Here is a 20,877-nt window from a genome sequence, read left to right as displayed (position 1 = left end):
TTAATCCAATTTACAAAATGCTGCATGGTACATTTGCATTTAATTGATAGAAACATAGAGTATTTAAACTTGTAACTCTTTCAAGAGGTATCATTATTTATTTCCATAAATCTTTTGAATTTATCAAGCCATGCTGAAAATCTGCATACTCTGCAATGATTCAAAAGCTGAAATAGGTTTAAATATAACAGCAGTCATTCTCTTTTAACATTAATATTTTAGATGGATTTTTAAGGATAATAAAAACTACATGAAATTACTTGCCAATTTATTTATTGTTATTGTCTGGTCAAATTAACTTGCGGGTAACTGTGTTTGCAATTATTTAAAAATAAATATAAAAATACTAATGTGAAGTGAACGTGCTGTTCAATTTTCATACTATCATGTCATTTCCACTACATTACAAATGCAAGTGAAGTGACTGAATTCACATTTACATACTATATTAGTAAGTATACATATGTGGTAAGCTCCAAGCTATTCTCGAAAGTGCAGCATTTCTATTTTGTATTTAAACATACATGCAAATAACGTTCACAGTTGTTCATTCTGGGACTTACCAACTTCAGCAATATGTCTAAAATTGCGACCTTTTCAGGAGACCACACAAAAGGAAAGGTCAGATTTCACATTTAGTTTTTTGTTGGGACAGTTTGCATAATTGTCTCTGCTGAATTATTTATTAACTAGACCTTAGACAGTGATGGTATTGTACTATACTGCATTATACTGACAGATAAATGGAATATGAATTGTTCCTCTTCAGTCAGTACTCACTGTATAGTACGTAATTATAATAATTACACACAAAATAATATTTATTTTACATAATATTTATATCACTATATTTATATTACAAAATGTGTGGGACGGGGGAGCCTAGCCTTGCCCTCAGCAAAATCAATGAATCTTGATCCCCCCCCCCAATCAGGAAAAAATTACTTCACTTTCGAAGCGATGTAATGGCTGACAGAAAACTCGACAAGGAGCAACCTGATGCAACGTCATGTGGTCACGTGACATGAAAACCTCTGGTGTAAAGCGAAAATACTATTTAAGTTTTTCTAAGAGGAATGCTATTTGCTTTTGGACAAACTGAACAAAACAGGTTTAAACTAGAAAACACGATTTTACATTAGACCAATATAAAAATGTACTTTAAATGACACGGTCGTTTCACTTTTTTCAGTGTGGATTGTCTCTCTCCATGTGGAATGTGAATGGGTTGGGGCACCCCATAAAAGAAGGAAGGTTATTTCTTAAATGTCAGAAATATGATATAGTGTTTCAAGAAACACCTTTCCCCGCAGGAAGCTGAAAATGTGGGAAAAGATGGGGTGGGCATGTTCAAGTGCTGGGTCAAGTAAGAGCAAGGGAGTCATTACAGTGATAAGTAAACCTCTACAATTCAAATGTCTCAAACAGATTAATTTAAATTAGGAAGAGTCATTATTGTTTTAGCAGAAATTCAGGGGCAAAGGTTGATTTTGGCTAATATTAACGCACCAAAGTGTGTAAGCCCCCTAGAGCAACAGTAACGCTTCACAGGATGTGTTAAAATCTTGGTCTTGCAGATATTTGGAGACTTCTGAACCCATCTGGTAGGGCTGTACATTTTTTTTTTTCATCAGTCCATTAGGTTTATTCTAGAATCTATTTTTGTATAGATACATGTCCCTCATTTCATCTATTGTGAATTGCTTAATTGTAAACATCTTCGGATCATGCTCTTGTGAGTTTAGAGGTGTTACCACATATGGAGAAAAATAAATCGTATAGTTTGCTCTATTAATGTATCCCTTTTGCAAAATTCTAAATTCAAACAAAGGTCAAAGGCAGAAATCAATGTTTATATGGAGATCAACTGGTCCTCTGTATCCTCTGTGGGATTGGCTTGGGAGGCACTTAAAGCGGTTCTTGGGGGTCGGATCATAAAGTATGCCTCATTCATTAAAAAAATCCAAAGTGTGAGAACTCGTGGAGTTGGAAGGAAATATTAAAAGGGCAGAGGCACAGCTGATGTGCCGAATGCTGTCTGATGGCCTCCGAGAATTGACCTGATTGAAATACCGATATAATCCTATTTTGTCTCTGAAGGTGGAGTTTTGGCTATTCAGGGCAAGACAGTCATACTTAAAGTCGGGGAAAAGCAGGGAAGTGTTTGGCTAGTTATATTAAGCAGAGAGAGTCTTTTAATACCATTCCTTCAGTGAAATCTACTGATGGTAAAATTTGTACCTTGGCCATTGATATTGATAATGCTTTTAAAGAATTCCTTCTTGATCTCTATAGTTTCATGTCTTCATCTACTGATGAAGATATTAGAAACTTTGTGGAACCATTATAACTCCCTAAACTGATGATTGAGCAAAAACATTATCTTGATTCTGAGATAACCTTGGAGGAGCTTGGCTCTGGGGCCAGATGGCTTTGCTGCAGAACTTGTTAGATCTTATGCTGTAGAACTGGCTCCACTTTTGCTAGAAGTTTATATGGAATCATTAAAGACTGGAAAGCTTCTGCCAACTATGACACAAGCACTGATCAGTCTGGTTCTTAAAAACTCTGAAAAGGCATTTGATATGGTAGAATAGGATTATCTGTTGAATATGTTGGAAATATATGGGTTCGGGAATATCTTTTATTGGATGGATTCATTACTTTATAGACACCCGGTAGTGCCAGTACAAACAAATGGATTAATTTCAGATTATTTTACTCTGGACAGGGGCACCTGGCAGGGTTGCCCTCTTTCCCCATTATTGTTGTCTTGCCCTGGAACCATTAGCAACTGTGATAAGGAAGATGATTTTCCAAGAGTAGTCTCCGACCCCCTCCACTAGATCTATGCCTTGCATCCACTGGATACAGAGTCAGTTGTTGCAAATCCGAAGCTTTGGCTCTGACAACGTATGAGTCCAGTGGTGGCCTTTCAGCCAGGTGATTTCTAGTGGCCCAAATAGGGCATTAAATATTTGGGCATTTTTTTTCCCAGCAAATTTGTGTGATTTAGTTCATTTTGACCCCTTAATAAAAAAGTTTTCGAGCGACGTGGGCTTTGTAACCCTTATCTATGATGGGTAAGATTAATGTTATTAACATTATTCAAAACAACTACCTGTTGTTTTGAATAATACCTTCATCTCTCCCTGTAGATGTCCCCCTCTCTTATTTCAAGCAGTTTATAGCATAGCGAAGTCCTTCATTTGTAATGGTAAGCGTCCCAGATTAAATTTCAAGAAGTTACATTTGCTGATTGAGAAAGGTGGGCTAGGCCTACCCAAGATTTAGTTTTATTAATATACATTCGGTCTCAGACATTTGGCTCATTGATCGCTTCCACCTGATAGAGCCCCTGAAGTTCTGTCCCCCAGACTCTGAATTAGCAGGGAGCAATACTCTGATGCCTCATGACCTTTTCCAAAACCGGTAATTGCCACTCCCAGAGTATCTGCAGATTTAGGGGGGTGTAAACTACTCACAAAAACAGTACAGAGCAGGTGGCGCAGCTGTAAATACTTATAGAACTGAGATCTGGGAATCCCAAAAAGTTTACCTAAATTTAAAAGGATCTCAACACTCCTGTAATTTATTATTTTATTTTTTTAGGTTCTCATTCTAAATAAAATATTGACATGCTCTAGAACTTAACTCTGAGAGCAGCACCAAAAAGTTAATTCATGTGGAGCATTCACAGGGTGCCATACTCTGAAAACACCACATTGCGTACTCTGTGTGTGTTTGTGTGAGAGTGAAGTAAAATGTTCTGAAGCAGGTTCAGAACACATTCTTTTGTTGTTAAATCACACATTAACGTATCACAATTAGAATTATTGTCCATTTGTCATCCCAAAATTGTAAAATTCTGTGAAATTCCATGTTTCGCTCTTAATTGCATTTTTATAACTCAACTGCGATTCGTTCCATGATTTCCAATTGTGGAAAGCATAGGGCCCTACATTACATTTGATGCTGCCCCCCCCCCCCCCGTCACTAAAGTAATGAAAAGGCATATTGAGAATTGGAGTAAAAGTTACATTTTTGTCCAAATGTTAAGTAAAATATTTTATATTCAAGTAGAGAAATTAAAAATAGTACTTGAGTAAGTATTTGATACATTTTTATTCTAGCTGGTTAAGCTGGTGCCACACTAGCCAATTTTTCCAGTAATTTTCTGATGTGAGCTGCGTTTATAAAATTGCCGGCCAGTAGGTGAGAGACTGAATGCACATTAGCATGTGCCATTGGGATTTTGTTAATCCCTTGACTGTTGGGACTCCCTGCTGAGTTAATGGTAATGGCGATCTGAAAAAAGGATCCAATATGACTAAAAAAAATTGTTCTGTCGCAGGGGCAAGCTCTTTGTGTTCTTGTCAGGTGACCAATTAGCTTCTTTTCCTAAAGAACTGACAAAATGTCAAGTTGATAAGAGTTTTCATTGCACTGAGCTGCATATCATGACAGGAAACCATTTTTTTGGGGCAGTTCTCACTTTTGTAATTCAGTGCACTGATTTGTGTTTCTTTGCAGGATGATCCAGCTGCTGATGGAGAATTGGCTTTCCAGTTGAGTTCACAGGCCTCATGTTCACACTCTCAGCTCACAGTGGATCTGCCTGTCAACATCCTACAGGTAACTGAAATGCTTTGTAATGTTAGTGGAACAAATAAAATTTGCTGAAGTATTTTTATGTTCATGGACTTGCTGAGTGTCAGTGAGCATGTGTATTTTTGAGTTTATTCTTTTTAAATTGGTTTTGTGGGATTACTCCATATCAATCCAAAAGATAAAGGAGTAGTTAACCCAACATTTACTCACCCTTATGTCATCTCAAACTCATGTGACTTTCTTTCTGCCGTGGAACACCAACTGAGATATTTTAATGTAGATATGTTTGTCCATAAAATGTAAGTGAATGGTGTCCAAATATTCAAGCTCCAAAAGGACATAAAAGTCCTCTATAATACTCAAGTGGATTAATCCAGGTCTAATGAAGCGATCCAATCGGTTAGACCTGCCGCACTTTGCTTTTACAGTCTTTGTTAACTGCTCTGAAACCACTGAAAACAGAGGTGTGGGAGCCCTGTGAGTGTACAGAACAGTGGTTTTCACCCATTCTCTCACTCTAAAGTGCATACAGACCATCAATCTCATCGAATTTGATCTTATGTTGATTTAATTGTGCAGCCCTAAAGAATCACAAAATTAGTCTGACATGCTCTTTGGCATAGTGGCCAAATAAAAAGTGCATTTATATCATTGCGATATTCAACATAATGCTTCATTTTATACCGCCAGCAAAATCATCCAATAATATTGTAAATATTTGTTATTTATGTAAATTACCTTTTTAGGGGCTGTTCACACAGGACGTGTTCTTATGTTTGCTCTATATTATTGTTTATATATGGAAATATGTGCTAGATTAGGTTAAAGTGTTCCGTTTTTAACACACAGCCTTGAAAGACTTGTACATATTTAGATATGGACAGCATATTGTTTATGTAGGTTATGGGAGTGCCGTTTTTTTCATCATCCAAAAGTTCCTGTGATTTACAGTACAAACAACTTTTTTAATTATTAATTAGTAGTGCACCGATCAGGAAATTTGAGGCCGATACCAATTTTTGCACAAAGATCAGCTGATACAGATACCGATTTTTTTTAAAAAAGTGCCCTTTGCCACACTTTTACTAGTTATATTGTGCAGTTACATGTTTATGCCACACACAGTTAAATTACGGTAACACTTAATACGTTTTTTTATACAACGTTTTAGGAATCCTAAAACGTTGAACAATATTTTCATAGGATCTCAACACTCCACTTTCATATAGGTCACAGAGCGTATTAACCTCCCTAACAATCCACTCTGATCAGCAGAAAGGGGACTTATTAATACATAATTTTGGGTTCAGCCATATGCTTGATGCGACATTTAAATAAATGTCCGAATTAAACATTCTTGAAACTTTTGTCCATACCGCGTGCAAATGCGAGATAACTGGGTGTTACTTATCTTCTCTGGTTAGTTTAGTAGAAAGGCTTTGCAATGGAAAATGGGGGAAAGAATTTCTGTTCAATACGAAACCAGGGAGGGGCTCTCTCAAATGGAAGTGACCAATGAGCCAAATGTCTGGGACCGAATGCATAATAATAAAACAAAATCTTGGGTTGGCCTAGCCCACCTTTGTCAATCAGCCTTTGTAACATGTTGAAATGTAATCTGGAACGTTTACCATTCCAAATAAAGGACTTCGTTATGATATCAAATTGCTTGAAATAAGAGACATCTAAAGGGAGAGATTTTAGCAGGAAGTTGAATTTTGGAATACAATTCATTTTTAATAATAACCTTCACAATTATAGATAAATATAATGAAGCCCACCTACTCGCATCACTCAAATCTTTTTATTAAATGGTCGAAATGAACTCTTAATTAAATCACACAAATTGGTATAATCTGAAGCTTTGGCTTTGACAGTGTAATGCCAGGGCATTACAGTGTAATGCCAGGGCATTACACTGTCAAAGCCAAAGCTTCGGATTATACCAATTGACTGTATCCTGAGAACTTGGACAAGCAATTAATAATTCTATGGAGGCAAGGTATTGAGTGGGGTCATAGACGAATAATAAAATATCATCTGTGTGAAGCAAAAGCTTATGCGCCACACCTCCCGCCATCACCCCTGGAAAATCCTCCTTTCTAAACGCGGCTGCTAATGGTTCCAGGGCAAGACACAACAATAATGGGGAAAGAGGGCAACCCTGCTGGATGCCCCTATCCAGAGTAAAATTCTCTGAAATGAATCCATTTACCGCCACTACCGGGTGTCTATATAAAGTAACTTAATCCATTCAATAAAAGTGTTCCCGAACCTGTACATTTCCAAAGTATTAAAGATAATCCCATTCTACAATATCAAACTCTTTTTCGGAATCAAGTGAGATGGCAGTGACCGGAGTCTGATCATTTGCCACTGACCACATGATATTGATGAAACACCTAATGTTATCAGAAGAGCTGCGGCCCTGAATGAACCCCACCTGATCTGTGTGTGTATATATAAGAGATGTCATAACTTATGTCTAGCTGGATCAGGGAAATTAATGCAATACACTCGCTTGCATCTTTGTCCTTTTTAAGAATCAGACTGATCCAAGCTTGGCAGAAGCTTTCCATTCTTGAATGATTCTGTATAAACTTCTAATGAATGTGGAGCCAATTCTGTAGCATAACATTTACAAAATTCAGCAGCAAAACAATCTGGCCTCAGAGCCTTGCCTGTATTCAGGGCATTAATTACCTCGTCAAGCTCCTCCAAGGTTATCTCTGAATCAAGATAATTTTTTGCTCAGTCGTCAGTTTAGGTAGATCTTGTGGTTCCACAAAGTTTCTAATGTCTTAATCAGTAGACAAAGATTTGGAACTATTAAGATCAAGATAGAATTCTTTAAAGGCTTTATTAATATCAATGGCCGAGGTAAAGATTTCACCTAGGGGATGGTAGAAAAAGACTCTCTCTGCTTTATAGATCTGGCGTGATCTGAGAATAAGATTGGTTGATTCCAATTGAGCAATCAATGATAGAAGAAATGAGGGACTAGAAAAAATCTATTCTAGAATAAATCTTATGGAAAAAAATTATAGTCCCTACCAGATGGGTTCAGAAGTCTCCAAATATCTGCAAGACCAAGATTTTTACACATCCTGTGAAGTGTCAATGTTGCTCTAGGGGGAATGTGGCGCTATGCGAGAAGCAGATGTGTGAGCGACAGCTCTGCGCACTTTGCTAATTTGTTTATTATTTTAATGTCATAATCCAGTGAAATTCGATACACCCAGTGACACATTTGCTGTTTGAGCTAAACATGGCAAAGAAGTCAAAACCCTTGGGCTCTGGAGATATTAAATGACACTTACATGTTCAAGATGAGAGTGCTGATAGGCCTGCAGACCGGGGACTCGATTTGGATTGCGTGGCCAGAGAAATTCAGCGTCAGCTGTCCAACATGTTTTTGATTCTGATGATGATTGTTGCTGACTTGGAGGATCTCGCTGTAATATGTCGATCAATTACAGCGATGGAAACAATTCCATTGAGTTGGTTACAAGAGTGGCAGAGGTTGAGATATTAATCGATTATGTGGAGTCATCGGAGAGGGAATTATCCGCTAATCCACTCGTGACCAAAATACACCTGGAAGGCATTTTGGAAAATCTGGAAGATTTGGAAAAGAGGAGCTGAAGGATTGTTGGAATTCCTGAGCATGAAGAAGGCAGAGATATGGTGAAATTCCTAGACGAGCTATTCCCGAGTCTGCTCAACATAACTGGAAATGGTGCAAGCTCACAGATCTGCTGAGGGAAACGGGCCCTGATAAATTTTGGCCAAATTTCTGAGATTATCCAATAAAGATCTTGTGTTGTGCCAGGCGAGGATCAAAGGAAAGCTTTCTTGGAAGAATGACAACATTTTCTTTTTCCCAGACTTTTCAAATTCAACGAGAGAAATGCGATTTGGTTCAAGGAATGTAAGAAACTCTTACATCAACGGAAGATCACTTTTGCACTGATGTTTTCAGCCAAACTGGGCCTAGACACCAAGGATGGCTGCAAGGTATTTTTGTGCCCCCAAAAATATTTTATTGAAACGATGGGTGAGTAACCATTGGGTGGTTTCCCATGTGAGTGGATCGACACGCTGAACATACTCGATTGTCGGAGGAAGCTGGGCATCATTTTTGTTTCTTTTTGTGTTGGTTCCGCTTGGCGACTGAAGTTTTTTTTTTTTGTGGAATGACACTCCTTTTGGCTAGATTGTGAATGGACACAAAATATCTACATGCCTACACAAAAAATTATTTTAGAAAGTTGACGGACTGAATAAGTCATGGTATATATTTTTATGTGGCCCCCAAATGAATTTGTCTGTTGACCATCCAAGGAACCGGGATGCATGTTTTGTTTTTTTTATGTGGTAGTTTCGTCTAGCAGCTGGAGTTTGTTTGATTTGTGGAGTATTTTTGCGGGACATTGGAATGATTACATCATCTGCTGCACTCAAAGAGCTAGCTCACTGAACATTAATTTGCAAATTTCTGAAGAACAATTTAGCAATCCGATGGCAAAGTTGTTGTGGGGAAAGTCGTAAGCGTACATGGAGCTTTTGAGTTTAGATTGATCGACGCCGGTTGGCGCTGTCGTGTGCTGGTTTAATGCGCGCGTTTTTCTTTTTTCTGTTTGTTTGATTCGGTGGGAAGTTCGGGGATTGATTCTTTATAATTTAGTTTTTCATACACAATGTTTTTTCTATATCAAAATGTCAAATGTTAATGAGTTGGCTATCTCTCTCCACGTGGAATATGAATGGTTGGGGCACCCCATAAAAAGAAGGATGGTTATTTCTTAAACGTAAGAAATATGATATTGTGTTTCTTCAAAAAACACATCTTTCTCCACAGGAAGCTGGAAAATATGGGAAGGTATGGGGTGGACATGTTTTCTTTTGTGCTGGCACAAGTAAGAGTAGGGGGGTCATACTGATAAATAAACATCTACAAATTAAATTTCTCAAACAGATTAATGATACATTTGGAAATGTATTGGAGATTGTATACATTATATTGGAAATTCAAGGGCAAAGGCTGATTTTTGGCTAATATTTACTCACCTAATTCTGAGGATCTGGGCTTTTTTAGAGATCTTAAAGGAATGTTGCAAGCCCCTGGCACCCCTCATGATATAATATTGGGAGAAGACTTTTAATATATTGATGAATTCAGTCCTTGATCATAGTGAAGCAATAGTGTGTAAGCCCCCTAGTGCAACATTGATGCTTCACATGATGTGTAAACATCTTTGTCTTACAGATATTTGGAGACATTTGAACCAATCTGGTAGGGACTGTACATTTTTTTCATCAGTCCATAAGATTTATTCTAGAATAGTTTATGTATATATATATATATATATATATGTATATGTATATATATATATATGTATATGTATATATATATATATGTATGTATATGTATGTATATATATGTATGTATATATGTATATATATATATATATGTATATGTATGTATATATATATATATGTATGTATATGTATGTATATATATGTATGTATATATGTATATATATATATATATATATATATATATATGTATGTATATGTGTGTGTCACTCATTTCATCTGTTGTGGATTGCTCAATTGGAAACATCTTCGTCTCAGATCACGCCCTGGTAAGTTTAGAGGTGTTGCCATATACGGAGAAAAAGAAATAATTTAGTTGGTGCCTTAATGTATCCCTTTTGCAAAATCCTGATTTCCAACAAATGTTAAAGACTGAAATCGTTGTTTATATGGAGACCAACTGGTCCTCAGTATCCTCTGTGGGCATGGCTTGGGAGGCACTTAAAGCGGTTGTTAGGGGCCGGATCATACAGTATGCCTCATACGTAAAAAACAAAAAAAAAAATCTAAAATACGAGAACTTGTGGAGTTGGAAGGAAATATTAAAAGTGCAGAGCTGAAGCACTGTATGTCGTCTGATGGCCTCAGAGAATTGACGCGATTTGAAATACAGATATAATACTATTTTGTCACGGAAAGTGGAGTTTTGGTTTTTCGGGGCAAGACTATTTTTGGCTTCGTTTTTGCTAGATATAGATATAGCAAGTTTTGGCTAGATATATAAAGCAGAGAGTCTTTTTCTACCATTTCCTGAAATCTGCTGGTGGTGAAATGTATACCTTGGCCATTGACATTAATAATGCTTTTAAAGAATTCTATCTAGGTCTTTATAGTTCCACGTCTACGTCTACTGATGAGGATAATAGAAACTTTGTGGAACCATTAGCTAACCCCAACCATGACACAAGCCCGTATCAGTCTGATTCTTAAAAAGGACAAAGATCCAAGCGAGTGTAAGAGTTGGCATCCAATTTCCCTGATCCATTTTGATGCAAACATGTTGTCAAAAATTCTGGCTAACCAATTAAGTTGACATCTCTTATACATATACAGGTGAAACTCGAAAAATTAGAATATCGTGCAAAAGTTCATTAATTTCAGTAATTCAACTTAAAAGGTGAAACTAATATATTATATAGACTCATTACAAGCAAAGAAAGATATTTCAAGCCTTTATTTGATATAATTTTGATGATTATGGCTTACAGCTTATGAAAACCCCAAATTCAGAATCTCAGAAAATTAGAATATTACTTGAAATCAATAAAAAAAAAGGATTTTAAATACAGAAATGTCGGCCCTCTGAAAAGTTTAATCATGCATATGTACTCAGTACTTGGTTTGGGCCCCTTTTGCATTAATTACTGCCTCAATGCAGCATGGCATGGATGCTATCAGCCTGTGGCACTGCTGAGGTGTTATGGAAGACCAAGATGCTTCAATAGCGGTCTTCAGCTCTTCTGCATTGTTTGGTCTCATGTCTCTCATCTTTCTCTTGGCAATGCCCCATAGATTCTCTATGGGGTTCAGGTCAGGCAAGTTTGCTGGCCAATCAAGCACAGTAATACCATGGTCATTGAACCAGGTTTTGGTACTTTTGGCAGTGTGGGCAGGTGCCAAGTCCTGCTGGAAAATGAAGTCAGCATCTCCATAAAGCTTGTCTGCTGAAGGAAGCATGAAGTGCTCTAAAATGTCCCGGTAGACTGCTGCGTTGACTCTGGACTTAATAAAGCACAGTGGACCAACACCAGCCGATGACATGGCTCCCCAAACCAACACAGACTGTGGAAACTTCACACTGGACTTCAAGCATCTTGGATTGTGTGCCTCTCCATTCTTCCGCCAGACTCTGGGACCTTGGTTTCCAAATGAGATGCAAAATTTGCTCTCATCAGAAAAGAGGACTTTGGACCACTGAACAACAGACCAGTTCTTTTTTTCTTTAGCCCAGGTAAGACGTTTGACATTTGAAGCCCATGTCCAGGACCCGTCTGTGTGTGGTGGCTCTTGATGCAGTAACTCCAGCCTCAGTCCACTCCTTGTGAAGCTCCCACACACATTTGAATGGCCTTTTCCTGACAATCCTTTCTTTTTCTTTTTCTTCCACACTTTTCCCTTCCACTTAACTTTCTATTAATGTGCTTTGATACAGCACTTTGAGAACATCCAACTTCTTTTGCAATTACCTTTTGAGGCTTTCCCTCCTTGTGGAGGGTGTCAATGATGGTTTTCTGCACAACTGTCAGGTCAGCAGTCTTCCCCATGATTGTGAATTCAACTGAACCAGACTGAGAGACCATTTAAAGGCTCAGGAACCCTTTGCAGGTGTTTAGCTGATTAGAGTGTGACACTTTGAGCCTACAATACTGAACCTTTTCACAATATTCTAATTTTTTGAGATTCTGAATTTGGGGTTTTCATAAGCTGTAAGCCATAATCATCAAAATTCTATCAAATAAAGGCTTGAAATATCTTACTTTGCTTGTAATGAGTCTATATAATATATTAGTTTCACCTTTTAAGTTGAATTACTGAAATTAATTAACTTTTGCACGATATTCTAATTTTTCGAGTTTCACCTGTAGATAAGGTGGGGTTCATTCGGGGCCACAGCTCTTCTGATAACATTAGGCGTTTCATCAATATCATGTGGTCCGTAGCGAATGATCAGACTCCGGTCGCTGCCATCTCACTTAACGCCAAAAAGGTGTTTAATATGTTAGAATGGGATTATATTTTTAAAATGTTGGAAATGTATGGATTCGGGAGTACATTTATTGGTTGGATTAAGTTTAGTTAACTTTAGTTAATTAATTTAACTTTATAGACAACCTGTAGTGGTGGTACAAACTAATTTAATAATTTCAGATTATTTTACTCTGGAAAGTGGCAGCCGTTTTAAGAAAGCAGCCGTGTTAAGAAAGGAGGTTGATTTTCCAGGGGTGATTGCGGGGGGAGTGGCGCATAAGCTTCTGCTTTACACAGATGATATTCTATTATACTTCTGACCCTACTAAATCTATGCCTTGCCTCCACAGAATTATTCATTCCTTTTCCAAGTTCTTAGGATACAGAGGTCTAAAGCCGAAACACTGGCTTTGACAGCGTACTGTCCAGTAACGGCCTTCCAGCCAGGCGCCTTCCAGTGGCCCAGTCAGGGCATTAAGTATTAGTCTGATTTAGTCGAGTTAATTTTGATCCCTTAATAAAAAGGTTTTCTAATGATGTGGACAGGTGGGCTTCATAACATTTATCGATGATTGGGAAGGTTAATATTTTTAAAAGTAATTGTATTCCAAAATTCAATTACCTGTTACAATCTCTCCCTGTAGATCTCCCCCTCTCTTATTTCAAGCAATTTGATAGTATAACGAAGTCATTCATTTGGAATTGTAAGCATCCCAGGTAAAATTTGTATAAGTTACATAGCACGATTGACAAAGGTGGGTTAGGCCTACCCAAGATTTTGTTTTTTTACTATGCATTCCATCTCAGATATTTGGCTGATTGGTCGCTTCCATCTGAGAGGGAGCCCCTCTTGTTTTGTATTAAAAAAGATCTTGCCCCTATCTCGCCACCGCAAAGCCTTTTCAATCAAACTATTCTGTTAAATTATACCCCATTATCTTGCATTTACACTCATATGGACAAAAATATCCATTGTGTTTAATTCGTATATTTATTTAAACGTAGCCTTGAGCATATGGCTGAACCCTAAACTATGTATTAATAAGTTCCCTTTCTGTTGGTCAGATTGGATTGTGAGGGGGGGTAATGCACTCTGTGACCTATATGAGAGTGTAGTATCTTTTTAAAATTTGGTTCACTATTTTGGGATTACCAGATCTCAGTTTTATAAGTATCTGTGGCAGATGCTCTGGGAGTGGTGAGTGCTGCTTTTGGGAAGGGTCATGAGGCATCAGTGTATTACTCCCTGCTAATCCAGAGTCTGGGGGACAGAACTCTCTCAATAGATTATGGGAGGAAGATTTAAATTTGTTTTTGGTGGAGGGAGTGTGGGCTAGGATTCTTACAAACATAAAGTCTGTATCTAGAGATGCAAGGGTTCACCTATTACAATTTTAAGATTTTGCATAGATTTTACTGGACCCCCTCAAGATTACATAGGCTTGGTCTTATTTGTACGTTTTGCTGGACATTTTAGTCAGAGGCACAGCTGTTTAAATGCCCTATGAGATGCAGGTGAGGGAGATGAGCCAGTGTGCTGGTCAAATTCCATCTGCGCAGCTTTCTCTTCCTAACAAAACGGGCGAATTACATCATCTCACCCGTACAAACAAGGACTTCTCAAACTCTGCTGCCTTGTGCTTCACAGAAACCTGGCTGAGTGAAGCCATTCCGGACAGCGCGTTACATCTGCCAGGCTTTCAGCTGTTCAGAGCGGATCGCATCGTGGAGTTAACAGGGAAAACGAGAGGCTGTGGAACAGGCTTTTACATCAATGAAAGTTGGTGTACAGATGTAACAACGTTAAAGAGAATATGCTGTCCTAATTTGGAAGCACTCTTTGTAAGCCATTCTTCTTGCTGCGGGAGTTTTCCTCATTTATTCTGGTAAGTGTGTATATCGCGCCAAACGTGTGTGAACGCAGCGCTTTAACAGCTGACTGGTCAAATCACAGACCAACCTACAGGCAGAAATTCAGGCCAGGAACAATGAATAAGGAAATCAGAGTGGCTAAAAAAGATATTCTGAGAAGCTGGAAAACAAGTTTTCAGCTAAAGACCCTGCATCAGTGTGGAGTGGCATGAAACAACTCACAAATTACAGGACTCCTACCCCCAACCCTGTGGTGGACCAACAACTGGCTGATGACCTTAATGTGTTCTACTGCAGATTTGAAAGGTCGTATCTCACACCCCACACCCACACTTACCTTCACTTCACACAAACATCGACACCTCCTGCAACCCCCCTCCTTCCCCCTCCTGCTACTCAACCTGCACTTAAGATCTGTGAAGATGATGTGAGCCTGGTCTTTCGGAAACATAAGAGAGGAAAGCTTCAGGCCCAGATGGCGTCTCACCAGCGTGTCTTCGATCCTGTGCTATCCAGCTGGCCCCCATCTTCACACAGATCTTCAATAGGTCACTGGAGCAGTGTGAAGTCCCATGCTGCTTCAAACAGTCAATCAGTATTCCTGTCCCAAAGAAACCAAAAATCACAGGACTTAATGACTACAGACCTTTCGCCCTGACGTCTGTGGTCATGAAATCAATTTAGAGACTGTGTTGGCCCACCTGAAGAATATCACTGGAACCTTTTTAGAACCCCTTCAATTTGCTTATCGAGCAAACTGGTCTGTGGATGATGCAGTCAACATGGGATTGCATCATATCCTGCAACATCTGGACAGACCAGGGACATATGCAAGGATCCTTTTTGTGGACTACAGTTCAACTTTCAACACCATCATCCCGGGGGGTGGGGGGTCAGCTTGAGCACGTAAGTGTCTTAAAATGTCTACAGAGCTCGAGGATTTTGAATTCTTTGACTTATTGTCTTCCTAGAACTGTTATGTATCAGAGTGTATCGAATCTCACTGGTTTATGAGACAAAAAATATCAAAACTAGCAAAGTGTGCAGAGCTTGCCGTTCACACGTCCGAACCTCACTTGGCATACATAACAGTTCTAGGAAGACAATAAGGCAAAGAATTCAAAATCCTTGGGCTCTGGAGACATTAAAAGACACTTACGTGCTCATGCATGGCAGCGCGTGTTGACACGCTGAGCGGCTGCACCCTGGTCGTAATGCCTACCACATGCATCTTCTGTCAGGTTGTCAGAGTGACTTAAACACACATGCGACTAATCTGCGGGGATTTTTTCAGGTGTAACTTTATTTCCAGAAATATGGTATGCGCCTAATAGGAGTGTAAAAATGCATTGATTATATTTCATTTGTAATTATTGCTGCAATACATTTTTACGTTATGATATGCAAATCTATAACACTTCCATGGTTTACATACAGCAAAAGCTGAACCTCCTTAGTCATAAAAGCATCTGTGACTTGTGCTCAAGTGTAGTTAATGTGTGGGCTGTCTAAATTAAGAATGTTCAGTAAAAACTTTAAATATTTTTTCTGCATATATTACAAATCATTCTAAAATAATCATATTGAATCGTGACTATATGATTTCATCTTGCATTCTAATCATTTGGAAAAAAAATTTCATCAAATAATTGTTTACACCACCTGTGTAAACAACACACTGTTTTAGTGCAAGAACACCACCTGTGTGAACAGCCCCACAGTTTGCTATAATCTTTCTTTGGGGGTATAATTTAAACATTTTCACCTTTTAGGAACCCACAGCCATAGCTGAAGACGAAAATGGATCTGAAAGCTCTCAATTCACTGGCAGCACCATCAACCTACAAGACCTGGAATGACAATAGAACCAGGAAAACCCTTTTTCTCTGCTTTTGTGTCTCTTGCTCTCAAAATCTTGCATCTTCCCTGAATGTTTCCACTGGTTTTGTCATTACCATGTTTAATGCAACAAATCCCTTTCATGCATTCATGTTTAATACAGCAACCTTAAGAGATCTTATTCAGTACAATTTTCCAAAAATAATAGTTTTCCAGACAAAATGCTAATTTTAATTTTTTTTTTTTACTGGTATTTTGTGAGCGCACTTATGAAACTAGCAGTAAATATGTAATCATTGATGTCATTGTTTATGTTCTTGCACTATTATTGAATGCTGGGCTGATCTGTGACAGAACCAGTTGTGTTACTGTGTTCAGAGTTCATTTGTTTGTAATTCAATTAGAGAATGTTACATGCAGAATGAATATACTATTGTATTATATAAATAATAAAGGTGCATAAAAGCACCGCATTGTCCCACAATAATGCCACCCCAAATCAAAAATGATAATGCAGCATTTTTAATTATAGTCATACTAAATACTTTCATAACTAATGCAGACAGGTTGCTCTAGTTTTGAAAAAGCAATTTGATGTGAACTCTTGGGCATATTTACTATTAATGTGAATGTTCCTGGCAACAATTATGATCTTTTACTGTCTTTGTCATCTTTAGTCTATCTGGTTTTCCTGTCCTGTTTTACAGCTACAAAGTCTGACAGAACAAAATATGTTTTTTCATGTTTATTTTTGTATGGCTTTGTAAAGTTGCAGATACAATTATGTTCTATGTTTGTGAAAAAGTTTGTTCTACTTTTTATAAATCATGCAATTGTAACTTATTTAATATGTTTGGTTCGAAAGAAGTTATTAAAGTTTTACATTCAAATAAATTCTTGGCTCTTGTTTTTGTCAGCAATTTCGTGTTGCATGCTTTAATTTATATTCATATCCATTCAAACATGTTTAAAATCCGCTTTCAAAAGTGAAAAGTGTGCTATAAGGTGAACATGCTAGTTTTCACTCTTTTTACTCCAATGAAAATTTCTCTTGTGTAGATGTATTTTTTAAATCAAGTCATACTTTTAAATCTAAACAATTAATTATCACTCAGAAAAAAAATATTTGGTTCATTAAATACACATTGACTTTTTGTAACCGCACACCACAAAGCTTAGAGTCAGTGCCGATTTGTGTCATTTTTGTCCATTTCATAAGGACTAGGGCTATTTTCAGGGGCGTAGCTTCCATTTTAATTGCATATACACAGATCAGCCACAACATTAAAACCACCAGCCTAATATCTTTTAGGTCCACTTCGTGTGCTAAAACAGCTCTGACCCATCAAGGGATGGACTCCACAAGGCCTCTGAAGGTGTCCTGTGGTATCAGGCACCAAGACGTTAACAGCAGGTACTTTAAGTCCTGTAGGTGGGGCCTCCATGGATAGGACTTGTTGGTCCAGCACATCCCATATATGCTCAATTGGATTGAGACCTGGGTAATTTGGAGGCCAAGTTGAATTCATGGTCATGTTACTCAATCTATTCCTGAAGAATTTTTGTATGTAATAAACAAAGAATGTGTAGATTCATTCACAAAAGTGTCTCAAAGGTGTATTCCTCCACAAAACAGATTCCAGCCACAAGTGGAACCAGTACACAAAATTATTAAATAAAAATAAAGCCGTTCAATTTCCTCGGACTGTCAAACGAATGTTCAGTGATCCAGCCGTTCATAAGTTCAGCAGATGACCTAATCATTCCTATGTCCTGCAAAAAATACTCCACTGAACAAGCTCCAGCCAATAGGAGGCATAAGCACAAGGAACAAGCAGATTCATCCAAAGCTGTCCTGAAGGAGTGTTATTTCTACAAAACAAACTTAAGCCACCAGGCGGAAACAGCACAAAAAGAAACAAAAAATTCACCCAGCTTCCATGGACGGTAAAGTGAATTTCGGTGAGATAGCTCACTTGGAGGCCATATGAAACTCACCAAATGGTGACTCACCCCATTGTCTCTATGAAACACCATGCTTGTTATGGGCATGTAAATATTTTGCAGCCATCCTTAGTATCTATTCTCAATTTGGCTGTAAACATCAGAACAAAAGCGATCTTCGGTTGATGTAAAAGTTTTTTGAATTCCTTGATTCGATCACGTTTCTGTTTTTGTCGAATTCGCAAAGTCTGGGAAAAAGAAAATGCTGTGGTTCTTCCAAGAAAGCCTTCCTTTACTCCTCGCCTTGCGTAACAGGAGTTCTTCGTCGTATAAACTCAGAATTGATTGGGGCCTGTCTCCCTCAGTTGGATCGCCGAGCTAGTACCCTGTGAACTCACTTGATTTTCTAGCTTATAGCCTGTTATGTCAAGCAGATTCAGAAACAGCCCGTCCAGGATTTCAACCATATTCTGTCCCTCTGCTTCCTTCGGAATTCCAACAATTCTGTTTTTTTTCTTCTGGTTACGATTCTCCATGTCCTCCTGCTTCTTACAAACAATCTCCAAATCCGCCTTGGTCGCTAGCAGATTAGCAGCTAATTCCCTCTCCGATGACTCCAGACAATCGACCCATTTCTAGACATCTGCCATTTGTAACCACCTCTGTGAATTTCGTCTCCATGGCCGTGATCGATCGACATATTGAAGCAAGCTCCTCCAAGTCAGCAACGACCTTCGTCAGCATTGCCGACACGTTTAACAATTCACGCCATATTTCTTTCACTTCTCCGACCAAATCGCTCTGGGCCTCTGGGGATGCGTCAGCTTGAGCACGTAAGTGTCTTTTAATGTCTCCAGAGCTCGAGGATTTTGAATTCTTTGACATATTGTCTTCCTAGAACAGTTATGTATCAGGGTGTTTCGAATCTCACTGGTTTATGACACAAAAAATATAAAAACTAGCCAAGAACAGAGCTTGCCGTTCACAATTCCGAACCTCGCATGGCATCACGTGACTCCTAAGCAGATGTTTGTGATTAAAACAATCCCAAATAAAATGCGATAAGTAGATTCTGAGGTAATCTTCTCAGAGCGCATGTTGACATGCTGAGCGGCTGAAGGTTAGTTGGCTGCACCTGCCTGCTACAGGCATCTTCTGTCAGGTTGTCAGAGTGACTTATACACACATGCAACTTATCTGTGGGGATTTTTTCTCTCTCAACAATGCAATTTATTTCAGGTGTAACTATATTTCCAGAAATACGGTATGCACCTAATAGGAGTGTAAAAATGCATTGATTACATTTCATTTGTAATTATTGCAGCAATCAATTTTAACGTTACATATTTATATGCAAATCTATAACACTTCTTCCATGGTTTACATACTGTCTGTTTGTGTGTTTGTATCAAGTCATTGTTACATTGTTAACCTTTATTCATTTCAGATCAGTAATGCATGTAACATTATTTATAATTTTTCAGTTTATAAATGCAGCCACACAAAAGCCAAACCTTCTTAGTCCTAAATGCATCTGTGACTTTAGTGCTCAAGTATAGTGCATGTGTCTAAATTAAGAGTTCAGTAAAAACATTTAATATCTTTTCTGCATAAATTACGAATCCCTCTAAAATAATCATATTGAATCGTGACTACATTTTAGATTTCATCCTGCATCCTAATTGTTAGGATTTTTTTTTTTTTTATTGAAACGTTGTTTACACCCATAGCACCTAGAAAACGCTGCTTCTGTTCAATTACTGTTTTTAGTGCAAGAACACCACCTGTGTGAACAGCCCCTTAACACAGTTTGCTATAATCTTTCTTTGGGGGTATAATCTAAACATTTTCACATTTAGGAACCCACAGCCATTGCTGAAGACGAAAATGGATCTGAAAGCTCCCAATTCACTGGCAGCACAATCAACCTACAATGACAACAGAACCAGGAAAACCCATGTTCTCTTCTTTTGTGTCTCTTGCTCTCAAAATCTTCCCTGAATGTTTCCACTGGTTTTGTCATTACCATGTTTAATGCAACAAATCCTGTTCATTCATTCATGCTTAATACAGCAACCTTAAGAGATGTTTTTCAGTAAATTCTTCCAAAAAATAAAATTTTCCAGACAAAATGCTAATTTGACAAATCACTTTTTTCCTTTTTACAATTTTTTTTTTTTTTTACTGGTCTTTTGTGAGCACACTTATGAAACTAGCAGTAAATATGTAATCATAGATATCTTTGTTTATGTTCTTGCACTATTATTGAATGCTGGGCTAATCTGTGACAGAACCAGTTGTGTTACTGTGTTCAGAGTTCATTAGTTTGTAATTCAATTAGAGAATGTTACATGCAGAATTAATATACTATTGTATTATATATTGTATTTGGAAGCAAAGGTCAAGGAAGGCTCCAGGCCCAGATGGCATCTCACCAGCATGCCTTTGTTCCTGTGCTAACCAACTGGCCCCCATCTTCACTCAGATCTTCAATAGATCACTGGAGCAGTGTGAAGTCCCATGCTGCTTCAAATGCTCAGTTAT

At 38.0% G+C, this 20,877-nt stretch overlaps 1 protein-coding gene across 5 annotated transcripts in view; it reads left to right on the top strand.

The window, feature by feature from the left end:
* Positions 1–20,385, top strand: part of si:dkey-156n14.3 (zinc finger protein ZXDC) — a 75,626-nt gene extending 55,241 nt beyond the window's left edge. The window contains exons 8-10 of one of the 5 annotated variants that reach the window (XR_007970994.1): positions 4,534–4,635; positions 14,327–14,564; positions 16,323–17,251. Coding sequence is in view for 4 of the 5 variants with exons in the window: in XM_052131148.1 (XP_051987108.1) it covers positions 4,534–4,635; positions 16,323–16,409 (189 nt within the window). In the remaining variant the exon portion in view is untranslated. Of the gene's footprint in view, positions 1–4,508; positions 4,636–14,326; positions 17,252–20,192 lie in introns of those variants that run through there. The other 4 variants (XM_052131149.1, XM_052131148.1, XM_052131150.1 and 1 more) reach the window with 4 other exon arrangements.
* Positions 20,386–20,877: the final 492 nt, after the last annotated feature.

This window comes from Xyrauchen texanus, chromosome 7 (assembly GCF_025860055.1).
Source record: "Xyrauchen texanus isolate HMW12.3.18 chromosome 7, RBS_HiC_50CHRs, whole genome shotgun sequence".
NCBI lineage: Eukaryota > Metazoa > Chordata > Actinopteri > Cypriniformes > Catostomidae > Xyrauchen > Xyrauchen texanus.
Note: the sequence above shows the minus strand (reverse complement) of the source record. Positions and strands in the feature narration are given on the sequence as shown.